This window comes from Oncorhynchus nerka, linkage group LG10 (assembly GCF_034236695.1).
Source record: "Oncorhynchus nerka isolate Pitt River linkage group LG10, Oner_Uvic_2.0, whole genome shotgun sequence".
Lineage (NCBI taxonomy): Eukaryota > Metazoa > Chordata > Actinopteri > Salmoniformes > Salmonidae > Oncorhynchus > Oncorhynchus nerka.
This window is the reverse complement of record NC_088405.1, coordinates 45,577,596-45,595,265: the sequence shown is the minus strand read 5'-3', so window position 1 is coordinate 45,595,265 and position 17,670 is coordinate 45,577,596. Positions and strand designations below refer to the sequence as shown.

General features: G+C 41.0%; 2 protein-coding genes across 8 annotated transcripts in view; one reads left to right on the top strand and one right to left on the bottom strand.

Moving 5' to 3' along the window:
• Positions 1 to 17,670, bottom strand: part of LOC115135377 (cadherin-23-like) — a 171,483-nt gene that overhangs the window by 87,725 nt on the left and 66,088 nt on the right. For all 3 annotated transcript variants that reach the window (XM_065023447.1, XM_065023448.1, XM_065023449.1), the window contains 3 exons: positions 12,336 to 12,557; positions 3,197 to 3,316; positions 2,747 to 2,927 (listed from right to left, as the gene is read on the bottom strand). In XM_065023447.1, the coding sequence (XP_064879519.1) occupies positions 2,747 to 2,927; positions 3,197 to 3,316; positions 12,336 to 12,557 (523 nt within the window). The remainder of the gene's footprint in view (positions 1 to 2,746; positions 2,928 to 3,196; positions 3,317 to 12,335; positions 12,558 to 17,670) is intronic.
• The window catches only part of vsir (V-set immunoregulatory receptor), a 91,176-nt gene continuing 88,608 nt past the window's right edge, over positions 15,103 to 17,670 (top strand). For 2 of the 5 annotated variants that reach the window (XR_010464872.1, XM_065023450.1), the window contains exon 1: positions 15,104 to 15,421. Coding sequence is in view for 2 of the 5 variants with exons in the window: in XM_065023450.1 (XP_064879522.1) it covers positions 15,274 to 15,421 (148 nt within the window). In the remaining 3 variants the exon portion in view is untranslated. Of the gene's footprint in view, positions 15,422 to 17,670 lie in introns of all 5 variants that reach the window. The other 3 variants (XR_010464873.1, XR_010464874.1, XM_029670022.2) reach the window with 3 other exon arrangements.

Sequence of the window (17,670 nt, the reverse complement as noted above, 5' to 3'; positions counted from 1 at the left end):
GGTCTGAAGTGCATTCAACACATCTTCTCCACTCGTTTGATCTTGCTGTGGCAATAAGCACAAAAGTACTTCCCGATAAGATTCCTCTTTCGGTAACCGAATGCATACGCATAACTGAGCCGTGCTTAAGTCCAATTCTATGCTGGTAAACGGAGCCGCTGATATATCCTTGTTTATCTGCTTACTAAAGTCTTTTCCTATTTCTTCAACCCTTCTTATTATGGTTGTCTGATAGTTGTAGTCCTTTCATTTGCTTTAGAAAATCATCTTCGTTACTGAAGTCAGCATACATACTTTCTGCTGAAGACGACAAGCAATCTTTCACTATGTCTCCGTCAATAAAGGCCATCTTATGCCTAGCCAAGATCCATGCAATATCAAATGCTGTCTCTGTCAGTTTCTCTGCAGAAGAGGTTGTTCTGTCCATCAGCGGTTGCTGTCCTTTCAGCAAAGCAGTAAGTTGTTGAATACCATTTTTTCGTAGACCCCTGCCAGGTGGAAATTTCTCTTTGTATGTGTAGTATTGAAATGCTGTTCTAAATTACAATTTTTAAAACCTGCGCACGTCTTCTTGCCAATTAAACAAAGTGGGTTTTGTGCCATGAAGTACAAAGAACAATTCTGTTCCATTTTTCTTGAAACATACGATTTATCTTTCAACAGCCGTACCTTTCTCTTTTTGCTAGCTTGTCCCTCATCTGTGTGCGAGGCTCTACTAATAGCTTCCTCATCCTCATTATTTCTAGTGGCAGTTTGCTCATTATTATGTTTTTGCTTGTGCTTGACTACGACAAATCGATCCATTTTAAATGTTCGATTCGGCCAAGGATAGTGATAAATATTTACTTTGATGTGGCCCAAAAAATGTTCAGTAGAGTGGACTAAACTGCTGCTTCTCTCGGCCCTCCACCTCTCGCCTCCATCGCTAGCCTAGTTTAAAGCGAAGCAACAGTTTACTCGACTGCACATGTTGATGCAGCAGCTCAACATCTTATATAATGCCACATACTGGGTGAGTGAAATAGTGCAGTTTGTGTAATTTGAATGCTGAGAAATTATTGGACATTTTGCTGTATTTGGTAGTCTGTACCGCGAACTGCCAATCAACGCAATCCGTGCAATGACTATGCCTGGCCTAGCCTATAGAAAGCTGATGGGATCCTCCTATTTTTAAAAGAGGCCATCAAAATGATGTTTTCTCATAGAATTGTTGCGCAACATGGGCTTATAGGAACTCTTATTTCATTCCATTTTATTTTTATTTTACCTTTATTTAACTAGGCAAGTCAGTTAAGAACAAATTCTTATTTTCAATGACGGCCTAGGAACAGTGGGTTAACTGCCTGTTCAGGGGCAGAACGACAGATTTGTACCTTGTCAGCTCGGGGGTTTGAACTTGCAACCTTCCGGTTACTAGTCCAACGCTCTAACCACTAGGCTACCGTACCGCCACATGCATCAACCAGCTATGGGGAGCTGGCTCTCGCTGTGCAACAGGCGAACCTATTCCGCTAAAACTCTGAAAACCAGGGCTCTTTTTGTTTGATTTGATTTTCGATTGTATTGACGCCATGGGTATGGCCAAAAATGACTTTTTACTGTTTTAATTATGTTGGTAACCAGTTTATAATACCAATAAGGCACCTCAGGTTTTGTGGTACATGGCCAATATACCAGGCACTCCGCGTTGCGTTTTGCATAAGAACAGCCATTATCCCTGGTATATTGGCCATATACCACACGACCTCGTGCCTTATTGCTTGAATAGAGTGCTGAGTACCTGGCCGTTGGCAAATTTGATAGGTTATTAATTACCTTCAGGGGCATCAGAGCACAGTTTGAGAAGTCTACAGGCCAAAAGTTTTGAGAATGACACAAATATTAATTTTCACAAAGTTTGCTGCTTTAGTGTCTTTAGATATTTTTGTCAAAAAATAAAGTTTAGGATTCATTTTGATGGAGGGAAACTGGGTGGATTATTGACAGAAGCGTGCCATCTAAACTGAGTTTTTATGGATATAAAGAAGGACATTATGAAACAAAAGGACCATTTGATGTATCTGGGACCTTTTGGAGTGCCAACAGAAGAAGATCATCAAAGATAAGGCATTTATTATATTGCTATTTCTGACTTTTGTGGCTCACCTGCCTGGATGAAATATGTTTTTCATGCTTTTGTAAACAGGGCACTGTCCTCAGATAATCGCATGGTGTGCTTTCGCCATAAAGACTTTTTGAAATCTGACACAGCAGCTGGATTAACAAGAAGTTAAGCTTTGTTTGAGGTATTACACTTGTGATTTTATGAAAGTTAAATATTTATAATTCTGTTGTTTGAATTTCGCGCTCTGCAATTTCAACGGATGTTGGCCAGGTGGGACGTTACCGTTAACGAGAGAATCACTGACATGATGTCAGCTGGTCCTTTTGTGGCAGGGCTGAAATGCAGTGGAAATGTTTTTGGGGGGATTCAGTTAATTTGCATGGCAAAGAGGGACTTCGCAATTAATTGCAATTCATCATAACATTCTGGAGTATTTGCAAATTGCCATCATACAAACTGAGGCAGCAGACTTTGTGAAAATTTATATTTGTGTCATTCTCAAAACTTTTGGCTACGACTATAGTTGCCACGACTCAAAGGTCACATGTAAATTTGACTGTGGGTCATGACTCATGACTGCTGGTGTGGCGGTAATACGTCACGGTAACAGCCCTAACCCCAACCCACACACATCCTACTCACTCTGGGGGTCTCCGGCAGTGATGCTGTACTCCACTTTGCCGTTGAGTCCAGAGTCTTGGTCAGTGGCTTTGAGGGTCCAGACCCGGGGCCCCGGCTGGCCCTCTGTTATCTTAAAGGGCCCCTCATAGACCTTGGGGAAGGTGGGGGTCACATCGTTCACATCCAGGACATTCACCAACACCTGGAAAAGACCAGTGGAAACAACTTGTTCAGAGATCTGTATGGCCTATATATATATTTATGTGATTAAAGGAATAGTTCACTTTTTGTAGAAAAAAATGTGGGTCATTCATTTTAATGAACAAAAACTCCTGCAAATATCACAGATTGCAACTTTAATATGATGTGTACAAACTACATTAAAAACAATGCCTTGATAAACATGATGTGTATAAAGAGTGAAGTGTGTAGGTGTGTGTGTGTGTTTCTGTGTTCTGTCATTGTCATCACCGTAGTGCTGGATGTCAGGCGGAGGGCATGGATGGGACACTGGTCTGTTGCTGTGACGACAAGTGCGTAGTGTCCATTGCTGATCTCAAAGTCCAGCTCCTTCACTGCAACAATCTTTCCCTGGGCACACACCCATGCACAAAAAGACAACTACTTTAACACTCAATGCTATTCAAAATATTGTACAGTCAAGTCAGTATGTTCACAAACTACACACAGTACCAGACCTTGGATCAAATACCTACTGAAATATTTTAAATACTTTGAGTGTTTGCTTTAGCCTGCCTTGAGTGCAGGGTTTTCACTTCTGCAACAATTCTATTGGTTTCATTGAGTCAGGTAAGCTAAACTATCTGAAAAGCTTACAAATAGTGTTTGGATCAAGGTCTGCACAGTAAATTAGGTATCAGTCTAAATAAAAGAGCAATTTTAGTTTTAGAAGTGATGGGGACATAATAATATATATACAGTATATATACAGTACCAGTCAAAAGTTTGGACACACCTACTCATTCAAGGGTTTTTCTATATTTTTTTAAACTATTTTCTACATTGTAGAATAATAGTGAAGACATCAAAACTATGAAATTACACATGAAGTAATCTAAAAATGTTAAACTAATCAAAATAGATTTTAGATTCTTCAAAGTAGCCACCCTTTGCCTTGATGACAGCTTTGCACTCTTGGCATTCTCTCAACCAGCTTCACTTGGAATGCTTTTACAACAGTCTTGAAGGAGAGCCCACTTATGATGAGCACTTGTTGGCTGCTTTTACTTCACTCTGCGGTCCAACTCATCCCAAACAATCTCAATTCGGTTGAGGTCAGATGATTGTGGAAGCCAGGTAATCTGATGCAGCACTCCATCACTCTCCTTGGTTCAATAGCCCTTACATAGCCTGGAGGTGTGTTTTGGGTCATTGTCCTATTGAAAAACAAATCATAGTCCCAAAATGCGCAAACCAGATGGGATGGCGTATCGCTGCAGAATGCTGTGGTGGCCATGCTGGTTAAGTGTGCCTTGAATTCTAAATAATTCCCCAACAGTGTTACCAGCAAAGCAACCCCACACCTCCTCATCAATGTTTCACCACACATCCATTCACGTGGCATAAATTCACCTACTCTGGGTCTCACAAAGACACAGCAGTTGGAACTAAAAACTCTTCAGACCGACGGACAGATTTCCATCGGTCTAATGTCCATTGCTCGTGTTTCTTAGCCCAAGCAAGTCTCTTCTTATGATTGGTGTCCTTTAGTAGTGGTTTCTTTGCAGCAATTCAACCACGAAGGCTTGATTCACAGTCTCCTCTGAACAGTTGAGATGTGTCTGTTACTTGAACTCTGTGAAGCATTTACTTAGGCTGCAATTTCTGAGGCTGGTAACTCTAATAAACTTATCCTCTGCAGCCGAGGTAACTCTGGGTCTTCCTTTCCTGTGGCAATTCTCAGGAGAGCCAGTTTCACCATAGCGCTTGATGGTTGTTGCCACTGCACTTGAAGAAACTTTGAAAGTTCTTGAAATGTTTCGTATTGACTGACCTTCATGTCTTAAAGTAATGATGGACTGTCATTTCTCTTTGCTTATTTGAGCTGTTCTTGCCATAATATGAACTTGGTCTTTTACCAAAATAGGGTTATCTTCTGTATACAACACAACTGATTAGCTCATAAACATTAGCAAAATAAATTCAACAAATTAACTTTAAACTAGGCACATCTGTTAATTGAAATGCATTCCAGGTGACTAACTCATGAAGCTGGTTGAGAGAATGCCAAAAGTGTGCAAAGCTGTCATCAAGGCAAAGGGTGGTTACTTTGAAGAATCTCAAATTTCAAATATATTTTGTTTTGTTTAACACTTTTTGGGTTACTACATGATTCAATAGGTGTTATTTCATAGTTTTGATGTCTTCACTATTATTGTACAACGTAGAAAATAGTAAACATAAAGAAAAACCCTGGAATAAGTAGATGTGTCTAATCTTTTGACTGGTACTGTATATCTTTTTTTAAATATATTTTCCTTTATTATTTTCTCCTAACCCTACAATCCCTTCCATAATGGAGTAAATTAATCGACAACAACAACAATTACAATAGTTATATTTTGTTCGTATTTAGTCGCATCTTTCAGCTCCACATCCCCCCCATCTGTCTCTGAACACCATCAAGTTTTATTTGCCATATATTTTAAACTGTGCTGTGATGTTTCACAAAGTTTCTACATATTGTAAATTAAAAATATATATTTTTTGCTAAAAGTATTATTATATAATTGATCGATTGACTATGACTTTTTAAATCACCCAGCAGTGCAATTTGCAGAGGGGGACATAACTTGGCAGGGGGTCTGGGGGCCCTCCATTTTGGGGGCATCTAAACAAAAGCACATTTCCTGCATTTCTACACAATTTATTATGACCCATGGCCCAACAACAAAAAGTACAGAGCATTCGGAAAGTATTCAAACCCCCCTTTTCCACATTTTGTTACGTAACATTCTAAAATTGATTAAATAAATATTTTTACTCATAAATCTACACACAATAACACAAAATGACAAATTGTACATGTCTGAGCAAAAAACAAGCCATGAGGTCGAAGGAATTGTCCGTAGAGCTCCGAGACAGGACTGTGTCCAGGCACTGATCTGGGGAAGGGTACCAGAAAATGTCTGTAGCAATGAAGGTCCCCAACAACACAGTGGCCTCCATCATTCTTAAATGGAAGAAGTCTGGAACCACCCACTCTTCCTAGAGCTGGCCACCCGGCCAAACTGAACAATCGGGGGAGAAGGGCCTTGGTCAGGGAGGTGACCAAGAACCCGATGGTCACACTGACAGAGCTCCAGAGTTCCTCTGTGGAGTTGGGAGGACCTTCCAGAAGTACAACCATCTCTACAGCACTCCACCAATCAGGCCTTTATGTTAGAGTGGCTAGACAGAAGCCACTCCTCAGTAAAATGAACATGACAGCCCGCTTGGCACCTACAGGACACTCGGACCATGAGAAACAAGATTATTTGCTCTGATGAAACCAAGATTGAACTATTCAGCCAGAAACCCAAGCATCACGTCTGGAGGAAACATGGCACCATCCCTATGGTGAAGCATGGTGGTGGCAGCATCATGCTGCGGGAATGTTTTTCAGGGGCAGGGACTGGGAGACTAGTCAAGATCGCGGGAAAGATGAATGGCGCAAAGTACAGAGAGATCCTTGATGAAAACCTGCTCCAGAGCGCTCATGACCTCAGACTATGGTGAAGGTTCAACTTCCAACAGGACAATGACCCGAAGCACACTGCCAAGACAATGCAGAAGTGGCTTCGGGACAAGTTTCTGAATGTCCTTGAGTGGCCCAGCCAGACTTGAACCTGATCGAGCATCTCTGGAGAGACCTAAAAATAGCTGTGCAGCGACTCTCCCCATCCAACCTGACAGAGATTGAGAGGGTCTGCAGAGAAGAATGGGAGGAACTCCACAAATACAGGTGTGCCAAGCTTGTAGCGTCATACCCAAGAAGACTCGAGGCTGTATTCGCTGCTAAAGGTGCTTCAACAAAGTACTGAGTAAAGGGTCTGAATACTTATGTAAATCTTTTTTATTTTTAATACATTTTCTAAAATGTCTAAAATCCGGTTTTTGCATTTTCATAATGGGGTATTGTGTGTAGATTGATGAAGAAGAAAAAATGATTTAATGAATTTTAGAATAAGGCTATAACGTAACACAATGTGGAAAAAGTCAAGGGGTCTGAATACTTTCCGAATGTTTAAGTGTTTGATAAGACTTTAACTAGATACAAGATCTTTCAATCATCAATATTGTGTTGGACCTTTAACAAATAGTCTAACAAATGAACAACTCTTACAAATACAGTACAAAGACAAACTTTGATCTTAAATGTAATGTAATGTCTTTAAGACATGCTCTATATGCAAACTGGAAACTTATTGTAGCTTGGGATTTTGACAAAGCAAATTTGAGGACAAGGCTGCTGAAGATCAACTACTCATGTACTACTCACGCTGCTAACTATCAACCACTGCTATTCAAACATCCGGAATGCTTACAAGGCCCTCCCCCGCCCTCCTTTCGGCAAATCTGACCACGACTCCATCTTGCTCTACCCTTCCTATAGGCAGACACTCAAACAGGAAGTACCCGTAATAAGAGCTATTCAACGCTGGTCTGACCAATCGGAATCCACACTTCAGGATTGTTTTGATCAAGTGGACTGGGATATGTTTTGAGTACCTTGCAAAAAAAGGCTAGACGCATACATGGATACAGTGACTGAGTTTATAAGGAAGTGTATAGGAGATGTAGTAGCCACTGTGACTATTAAAACCTACCCTAACCAGAAACCGTGGATAGATTGTATCATTAACGCAAAACTGAAAGAGCAAACCAACACATTTAACCATGGCAAGGTGGATAAACGCTTTGAGGATAACACAGTGCCACCGACACAGCCCACTACCAAGGACTGTGGGCACTCCGTCTCAGTGGCCGACGTGAGTAAAACATTCAAATGTGTTAACCCTCGCAAGGCTGCTGGCCCAGACGGCATCCCTAGCCGCGTCCTCAGAGCATGCACAGACCAGCTGACTTGTGTGTTTACGGGCATTTTCAATCTCTCCCTATCTCAGTCTGCTGTCCCCACATGCTTCAAGATGGCCACCATTGTTCCTGTACCCAAGAAGGTAAAGGTAGATTAACTTAATGACTATCGCCCCGTAGCACTCACCTCTGTCATCATGAAGCGCTTTGAGAGACTAGTCAAGGGTCATATAACCTCTACCTTAACTGCCACCCTAGACCCACTTCAAAATGCTTACCGACACCAATAGATCCACAGCCGATGCAATCGCCATCACTCTGCACACTGCCCTATCCCATCTGGACAAGAGCAATACCCATGTAAGAATGCTGTTTATTGAATATAGCTCAGCACTCAACATCATCCAAGCTCATCTTTAAGCTCGAGGCCCTGGTCTGAACTTCGCCCTGTGCAACTGGGTCCTGGACTTCCTGACGGGTCGCCCCCAGGTGGTGAATGTAGGAAACATCACCTCCACTCCACTGATCCTCAACATTGAGGCCCCACAAGGGTGCGTGCTCAGCCCCCTCCTGTACTCCCTGTTCACCCATGACTGCTCGGCCAAGCACGCATCCAACTCAATCATCAAGTTTGCAGATGACACAACAGTAGTAGGCTTGATTACCAACGATGACGAGACAGCCTACAGGGAGGAGGTGAGGGCTCTGGGAGTGTGGTGCCTGGAAAACAACTTCTCACTCAATGTCAACAAAACAAAGGTGATGATCGGAAAAAGCACAGGGTGCACCCCCCTATGTACATCGCCGCGACCGCAGTAGAGAAGGTGGAAAGTTTCAAGTTCCTTGGCGTACACATCACTGACAAACTGAAATGTACCACCCACACAAACAGTGTGGTGTAGAAGGCGCAAAGGAGCCTCTTCAACCTCAGGAGGCTAAAGAAATTTGCTTGTCACCTAAAACCCTCACAAACTTTTACAGATGCACAATTGAAAGCATCCTGTTGGGCTGTATCACCGCCTGGTACGGAAACTGCACCGCCCGCAACTGAAAGGCTCGAGGGTGGTGCAATCTGCCCAATGCATTACCAGGGGCAAACTACCCGCCCTCCAGGACACCTGCAGCACCCGGTGTCAAGGGAAGGCCTAAAAGATAATCAAGGACATCAACCACTCGAGCCACTGCCTGTTCACCCCGCTATCATCCATAAGGCGAAGTCAGGACAGGTGCATCAAAGCTTGGACCAAGAGACAGAAAAACAGCTTCTATTTCAAGCCCATCAGACTGTTAAACAGCCATCCCTAACACATTAGAGGCTGCTGCCTATAGGCATAGAAATCATAGAAATGTATATGCCTATAGGCACTGGCCACTTTAAGGAATGGAACACTAGTCACTTAATAATGTTTACATATCTTGCATTACTCATCTCATATGTACAGTGGGGCAAAAAGTATTTAGTCAGCCACCAATTGTGCAAGTTCTCCCACTTAAAAAGATGAAAGGCCTGTAATTTTCATCATAGGTACACTTCAACTATGACAGACAAAATGAGGGAACAAATCCAGAAAATCACATTGTAGGATTTTTAATGAATTTATTTGCAAATTATGGTGGAAAATATGTATTTGGTCACCTACAAACAAGCAAGATTTCTGGCTCTCACAGACCTGTAACTTCTTCTTTAAGAGGCTCCTCTGTCCTCCACTCGTTACCTGTATTAATGGCACCTGTTTGAACTTGTTATCAGTATAACAGACACCTGTCCACAACCTCAAACAGTCACACTCCAAACTCCACTATGGCCAAGACCAAAGAGCTGTCAAAGGACACCAGAAACAAAATTGTAGACCTGCACCAGGCTGGGAAGACTGAATCTGCAATAGGTAAGCAGCTTGGTTTGAAGAAATCAACTGTGGGAGCAATTATTAGGAAATGGAAGACATACAAGACCACTGAAAATCTCCCTTGATCTGGGGCTCCACGCAAGATCTCACCCCGTGGGGTCAAAATGATAACAAGAACAGTGAGCAAAAATCCCAGAACCACACGGGGGGACCTAGTGAATGACCTGCAGAGAGCTGGGACCAAAGTAACAAAGCCTACCATCAGTAACACACTACGCTGCCAGGGACTCAAATCCTGCAGTGCCAGACGCATCCCCCTGCTTAAGCCAGTACATGTCCAGGCCCGTCTGAAGTTTGCTAGAGAGCATTTGGATGATCCAGAAGAAGATTGGGAGAATGTCATATGGTCAGATGAAACCAAAATAAAACTTTTTGGTAAAAACTCAACTTGTCGTGTTTGGAGGACAAAGAATGCTGAGTTGCATCCAAAGAACACCATACCTACTGTGATGCATGGGGGTGGGAACATCATGCTTTGGGGCTGTTTTTCTGCAAAGGGACCAGGACGACTGATCCGTGTAAAGGAAAAAATGAATGGGGCCATGTATCGTGAGATTTTGAGTGAAAACCTCCTTCCATCAGCAAGGGCATTGAAGATGAAACGTGGCTGGGTCTTTCAGCATGACAATGATCCCAAACACACCGCCCGGGCAACGAAGGAGTGGCTTCGTAAGAAGCATTTCAAGGTCCTGGAGCGGCCTAGCCAGTCTCCAGATCTCAACTCCATAGAAAATCTTTGGAGGGAGTTGAAAGTCCGTGTTGCCCAGCAACAGCCCTAAAACATCACTGCTCTAGAGGAGATCTGCATGGAGGAATGGGCCAAAATACCAGCAACAGTGTGTGAAAACCTTGTGAATACTTACAGAAAACGTTTGACCTCTGTCATTGCCAAAAAAGGGTATATAACAAAGTATTGAGATAAACATTTGTTATTGACCAAATACTTATTTTCCACCATAATTTGCAGATAAATTCATTAAAAGTCCTAGTGTGATTTTCTGGATTTTTTTTCTCATTTTGTCTGTCATAGTAGAAGTGTACCTATGATGAATATTACAGGCCTCTCTCATATTTTTAAGTGGGAGAACTTGCACAATTGGTGGCTTTTACTTTTTTGCCCCACTGTATATACTGTATTCTATACTATATCTTAGTCTGTTACGCTGTAGGAGCATATACCCACGTGCCATCTCCTCATTGGTTTTTAGGACCATATGCCCACGTGGGTGATTGAGAGATGAACTGAGGTCCACACTCCGGTCTAGTTGGTGGTGGTAATATACCTTAAAGTTGGGTGCAACCGCCATATAAAGTCCAAAGAAGAAGAAGATGCCTGAAGGAGGAGAGATTACCTAAAACAAACTCAGTTTACCCTTTTATCTGTAGATTAATTGTCAGAGTAGAGGACCTTTTGCATTTCAGGTCAAATAAAAACCCAATGTTGTTATTTTAAATTAGCTAGCAACAGCAAGCTAGCTAGTTAAATTGCCTTAAATGTTAGTTTATCGACCTGTCCCGAAATTACTATAGTTGGTTCAGAGTTCATTTGATATTTCAACCTGCGTGTCCTGATCGTGACTGGTGTGGGGGGTGCACGTGCACAGGCTGTCTGATCAGCATGTTAAGCTACTATGGTGAGCGAGCATTGCACCTTTGCATTTTCAATTAAGTATGGATTACCCATTTATTTGTCTCTGCCTGCAAATCGTCATCCTAAAAGGTAGGCTATATCCTATTGGAAAATGCAAAATGTAGTGTTGCTGTCATCATTCTTGCTGCCTCCAGTTCAGTAGCCATACCTGCGAGATCAGTTGCGCGTGTGGTCTCAAATAAATGAAGTAGGCTATAGCCTATGTATAGCCTATGTATGGGTTGAGAAGCACAGGACAGTTATCTTTCACAGGAAAAGTACTTCCTAAATAGGCCTGTGATTAGGCTATAGTTTACTACATTGCCTGTAAATAGGCCTATATATTGATCACCCATATTTCTCCATCTGAAAATCTTCCCACTCCTAAAAGGTAGTCTATAAAATAGCTCAAGAGAAAGTGCAAGTCAATCCAACACTGCTCTCTTCAAACCACATCTAGCATATTGGCTGATATTGCCCATTAATAAAATATAAGGGCCATGTGAAATTCTCTGGTAATTTAACCTATTTCTTAAGTTATTTTTGCGCGTTTGATATTGCCTATAGAGTGCAAAGTTGCTGGGAACATGGCTGGCAAGTGAGCTACATCACATATGCCTAAAATAACATTGTGAGACTGCAGTTGAGTTTGAGACCAGTTCTTGCAGTATTGGGTGGGAGCGAGTGTGGGATGAAGAAAGCCATCCTGTACAGACCTCTACTGTACACCATGACAGTGAAGCATGTAACATAACGTTAGCTGTTTATTACTGTGTCAGTGTGAAAAGTAGGTGAAAGCCTGCCAAGTTCATTTACTTCTGAAAAGTGACAAAACAAAGGCTACTAAACATGTCCAAACAAACAACCTAAATCCAGTCGGATAAAGACTTCAAACAGCCTAACCAACCGCTCGGAGGCGTCTGCATGGTCCTAAAGCACACCGTTGCCTAGCTTTGCATCACATTCCAATGATAAAACTGGGGTGGACAAAAATGCAATTTCATAATGTGTGTAAAATATCTGTTCATATTCTTACGGTAGTTTGATTGATGCAGAAGGTGAGGGCCAGGTTGCCGTGGTCGATGGTGTATCGGAGGGTGCCGTTGAGGCCCTCGTCTGGGTCGATGGCGGTTACTGTGGCAATGGTGGCCCCCAAGGTGTCGGGGCCCTCGCTCAGCACCGTCACATACTCCTCCTCTGGAAACTCTGGCGCGTTGTCGTTTTCATCCACTATATGCACGTAGATGGTGGTCGATGACTAGTAGGGAAACAAAAATTGGTGTAGAAAAAGCATGTTGAGGGCACATACATTACTGAGTGAAAAAACTCCAGCACACTAGTGATCTTGACACTTCACATGTTTGATAGATCTATATGGTCACAGGAAATATATAGATTTCCCTTTTACACATTTTCCATAACATATACTGTATAACAATGTTTTGGTCTGGGTAGATCTTCATCGAGGGCTTAAAAAAAAAATGGTATACCGTTTTTCTCCATCAAATCAAATGTTATTGTTCACATACACATGTTTAGCAGATGTTATTGCGGGTGTAGAAAAATGCTTGTGTTTCTAGCTCCAACAGTGCAGTAATATCTAACAATTCACAACAATACACACTACCTAAAAGTAAAAGAATGGAATTAAGGAATATATAAATATTAGGATGGGCAATGTCAGTGGCATAGACTAAAATACAGTAGAGTAGAATACAGTATATACATATGAGATGTGTAAAGCAAAAATATGTAAACATTAATAAAGTGACTAGTGTTCCATTAGTGGCCAGTGATTTCAAGTCTATGTATATGGGGCAGCAGCTTCTAAGGTGCAGGGTTACTTACGTAACTGAGTGGAAGCCGCCTAGTGATGGTTATTTAACAGTCTGATGGCCTTGAGTAATACGCACCTGATAATACGATAGGTCCGAGTTATATATTTTTCTAATGAATGTAGGGCTTACTGAGTTTACAAAACATTAGGGACACCTTCCTAATATTGCACCCCCTTTAGCCCTCAGAACAGCCTCAATTCGTCGGGGAATGGACTGTACAAGGTGTCGAAAGCGTTCCACAGGGATGCTGGCCCATGTTGACTCCAATGCTTCCCACGGTTGGGGCAAGTTGGCTCAATGTCCTTTGGGTGTTGACCCAGTTTCGATTCACACGGAAAACTGTTGAGTGTGAAAATAGTTTGTCTTGCCCATTCATCTTCTGAATGGCACACATACACTATTTACATTTACATTTGTTTTTGGCATTTAGCGGACGCTCTTATACAGAGTGAGTTACAGTAGTGAGTGCCTACATTTTCATACTTTTTCTTGGTTCTGTCTCAATGGTCTTGAGAATTTAAAATATTTTTTGAACATGTTTCCTCTCCTTCTAGTTTCAGTTTTGTTGTGAACAAAATGTAGGCCTATGTGTGTGGGGCTGTGAGCGTGCACAGGACTGCAGGCACAGATACAGACACATACATACATACACTTCACACAAACAGGAAATTAAGTAACAAAGAACAGAAGCCAAGGTCAAATACTGAAATTATACTTTGGATTAAATAATATATACAGTGGGGCAAAAAAGTATTTAGTCAGCCACCAATTGTGCAAGTTCTCCCACTTAAAAAGATGAGAGAGGCCTGTAATTTTCACCATAGGTACACTTCAACTATGACAGACAAAATTGGAAAAAAAATCCAGAAAATCACATTGTAGGATTTTTAATTAATTTATTTGCAAATTATGGTGGAAAATAAGTATTTGGTCACCTACAAACAAGCAAGATTTCTGGCTCTCACAGACCTGTAACTTCTTCTTTAAGAGGCTCCTCTGTCCTACACTTGTTACCTGTATTAATGACACCTGTTTGAACTTGTTATCAGTATAAAAGACACCTGTACACAACCTCAAACAGTCACACTACAAACTCCACTATGGCCAAGACCAAAGAGCTGTCAAAGGACACCAGAAACAAAATTGTAGACCTGCACCAGGCTGGGAAGACTGAATCTGCAATGTATCGTGAGATTTTGAGTGAAAACCTCCTTCCATCAGCAAAGGCATTGAAGATGAAACGTGGCTGGGTCTTTCAGCATGACAATGATCCCAAACACACTGCCCGGGCAACGAAGGAGTGGCTTCGTAAGAAGCATTTCAAGGTCCTGGAGTGGCCTAGCCAGTCTCCAGATCTCAACCCCATAGAAAATCTTTGGAGGGAGTTGAAAGTCCGTGTTGCCCAGCAACAGCCCCAAAACATCACTGCTCTAGAGGAGATCTGCATGGAGGAATGGGCCAAAATACCAGCAACAGTGTGTGAAAACCTTGTGAAGACCTACAGAAAAAGTTTGACCTCTGTCATTGCCAACAAAGGGTATATAACAAAGTATTGAGATAAAATGTTGTTATTGACCAAATACTTATTTTCCACCATAATTTGCAAATAAATTCATTAAAAATCCTACAATGTGATTTTCTGGATTTTTTTTTCTCATTTTGTCTTTCATAGTTGAAGTGTACCTACGAAGAAAATTACAGGCCTCTCTCATCTTTTTAAATGAGAGAACTTGCACAATTCGTGGCTGACTAAATACTTTTTAGCCCCACTGTATATCTATATATAGATAAAATCAGTCAAACCATCTACTGTAATTACAATTAGGTGTCAAAATACACTTATGCAGTTGTTTTTGGAATGGAGGAACATTCAACAGCTAAAAGAGTGTGGGTAGGGGGAGGAGCGAGACAGAGAGAGAAGGTTGGTGGAGGAGCGAGCGCGCATGTGCGGTTTTAGTTGGAGTGCATTATTTTGCCAACAGTATATCCTCCTGCAAGACATCAAGTCACAAAAATTTGGTAGGACTACTTGTAACTTACTTTTACTCGTGACATTGTAGCATAGAGTGTCACGTGTCAAAGATTGTTATTCCAACGCAGTTAAAATAATTAACGTATCAGCAGGGGGAAAAAAATATGTTTGAAGGAAGATCAATATTAAAAAGTAGGCTACATAGGCGACAGAAGACAATAATGACGTGGGAATTATACAGCAGAGAAACTTTACGGATCCATTTGCTGCTGAGGTTTCTGCTCTATTTTCACCTGGCGACCGTGGTTGGAGGTAAGCAAAGCAATCCAATCTCTCCTGTGAGCTTGTTGCTCACACCCTGGGTGTGTGAGCTTGTTGCTACCCTGTGTCGTTGAAACTAAAATAGCATACTCTCTTCCTTGAACTTTTACAAGATTTTGTAAATATTAAATGTTTTTAGGCAAAACCGACAGGGTTGCCAGGTCAAGCTAAAATGTCTAACCCAATGACCAGTCAAACACTGCCAAAAACCTTTTTTTCACAGCAAGAGAAGAATTGCCATATTTATACAATAAAATGTTTTTCCATAAATTTATCGAGCCAATTAAGAAGGAATATCATAGTAACTTGCAAAGATATTAGAAGCAAAATTCAGGTTTCCTCAAAATAATGAATCATATCAAATGTTATTTGTCACATACACATTTTTAGCACGTTATTGCGGGTGTAGCGAAATGCTTTAGTTCCCAGCTCCAACAGTGCTGTAGTGTCTAACAATTAAAAAATGATTGTAAGCTATGACATGACCTAATAAATGAATTTGAATATGTGTCAAGAGAAAAGATCATTTGCCTTTATTAAACTTGCCAGATTATTTGTACAAGGGGGTATGGTATATGGCCAATATACCACGGCTAACGGCTGTTCTTTGCATGATGCAATGCGGAGTGCCTGGATACAGCGGTTAGCTGTGTTATATTGTCCATATACCGCAAACCTAGGGGATGCCTGAATGATATTAGAAACTGGTTACCAACGTAATTACAGCAGTAAAAAAAACATCTTTCAGCCAATCAGCATTCAGGGCTTGAACCAGGTTTATAATTGTAAATAAATCCCCTTTGTGCATGTTCATAACTATAGATATATCTCAAAGGAGAGTTTGAGTGCTGAAAGTTGGACAGAAGATCTTGAAATCTCTGAACAAGAAAAACTTGGATGAACATAAAAAACTAATGTTAGGCTTTATTTCTGCTGTTATTATGTGCCAAATGTTCAGACTACAAATGGCCCATTTGCAAGATTGACACATTTCAATAGGCATAGGCTACAGACTAAAATCTGGGATGATTGTAATTCAATTTTGCCATGATTTGCTTAGATAAAGGCAGGTAGCCTATAGACCGTGATAGGCCTACATCTCATGTTAAATAGTCTACATTAGCCTAGACAAGATGTAAATTGAAGTATTTTTTAAAATATATTTTTATTTTATTTTATTGAACCTTTATTGAACCAGGTAGGCCAGTTGAGAACAAGTTCTCATTTACAACTGAGACCTGGTGAAGATAAAGCAAAGCAGTGCGACACAAACAACACAGTTACACATGGGATAAACAAACATACAGTCAATAACATAATAGGAAAGTATATATACAGTGTGTGCACATGTAGTAAGATTAAGGAGGTAAGGTAATGAATAGGCCATAGTGGCGAAAAAAATTACAGTTCAGCAATTAAACACTGGAGTGATAGATGTGCAGAAAGTGAATGTGCAAGTAGAGATACTGGGGTGCAAAGGAGCAAAAATAAATAACAATATGGGAATGAGGTAGTAGATTTAGCAGCTTGCTTAATTCAAATTAACAGACAAATTAATTCAACATGAATAGCGAGGCAGATTAAGAGGTAAGAACTGCTTGTGCTTCCCAAAATCCTGCTGGAATATGTTGGGGTCATAATTTCAATCACTGAATTAAATATTAAGAATATGTATATGGCCTGAATATGTTCATCAACAACAGCCAGTGTTTATTTTTTTTAAATTTGTTTTACCTGTAGCCTAATCTGACCACTGTTACGTCAATCGTATGCGTTCTAACAACTGAATGGCAATTGCAATAGAGTTTAGATCATTTCCAATTGTTTTAACTAAACATGTCCATTAATAATCGCATAATAACACAAGGCTACAACAACAATAAACTAAAGTTATAGGCTATTTATTAAATTGGTTTGCCAGCTCCAGGTAGGCTACACAAGTGGCACAAATGGATTTGCAATGACTCCAGTGATTTCAACATATTTATTGTATCAAATGGTAACCTAGAATGGCATATACATTATAGGCTACTTGATAGCCAACAGAGGCAAATGTATCATTCTTCACATTTAGGTTAATGTCCGTTTCATTGAGGACTTTAACCCCATAAAAAGAACCACGGGAGGGAGTTCCATAACATGCATTTCAAATTTCCACTCGGGCAGCAAGCACTTCGCTTGATACCGTATTCTTAAGCAGTCGAAATTATACCACCTCCTCTAGTGTATTGTTTCCATTA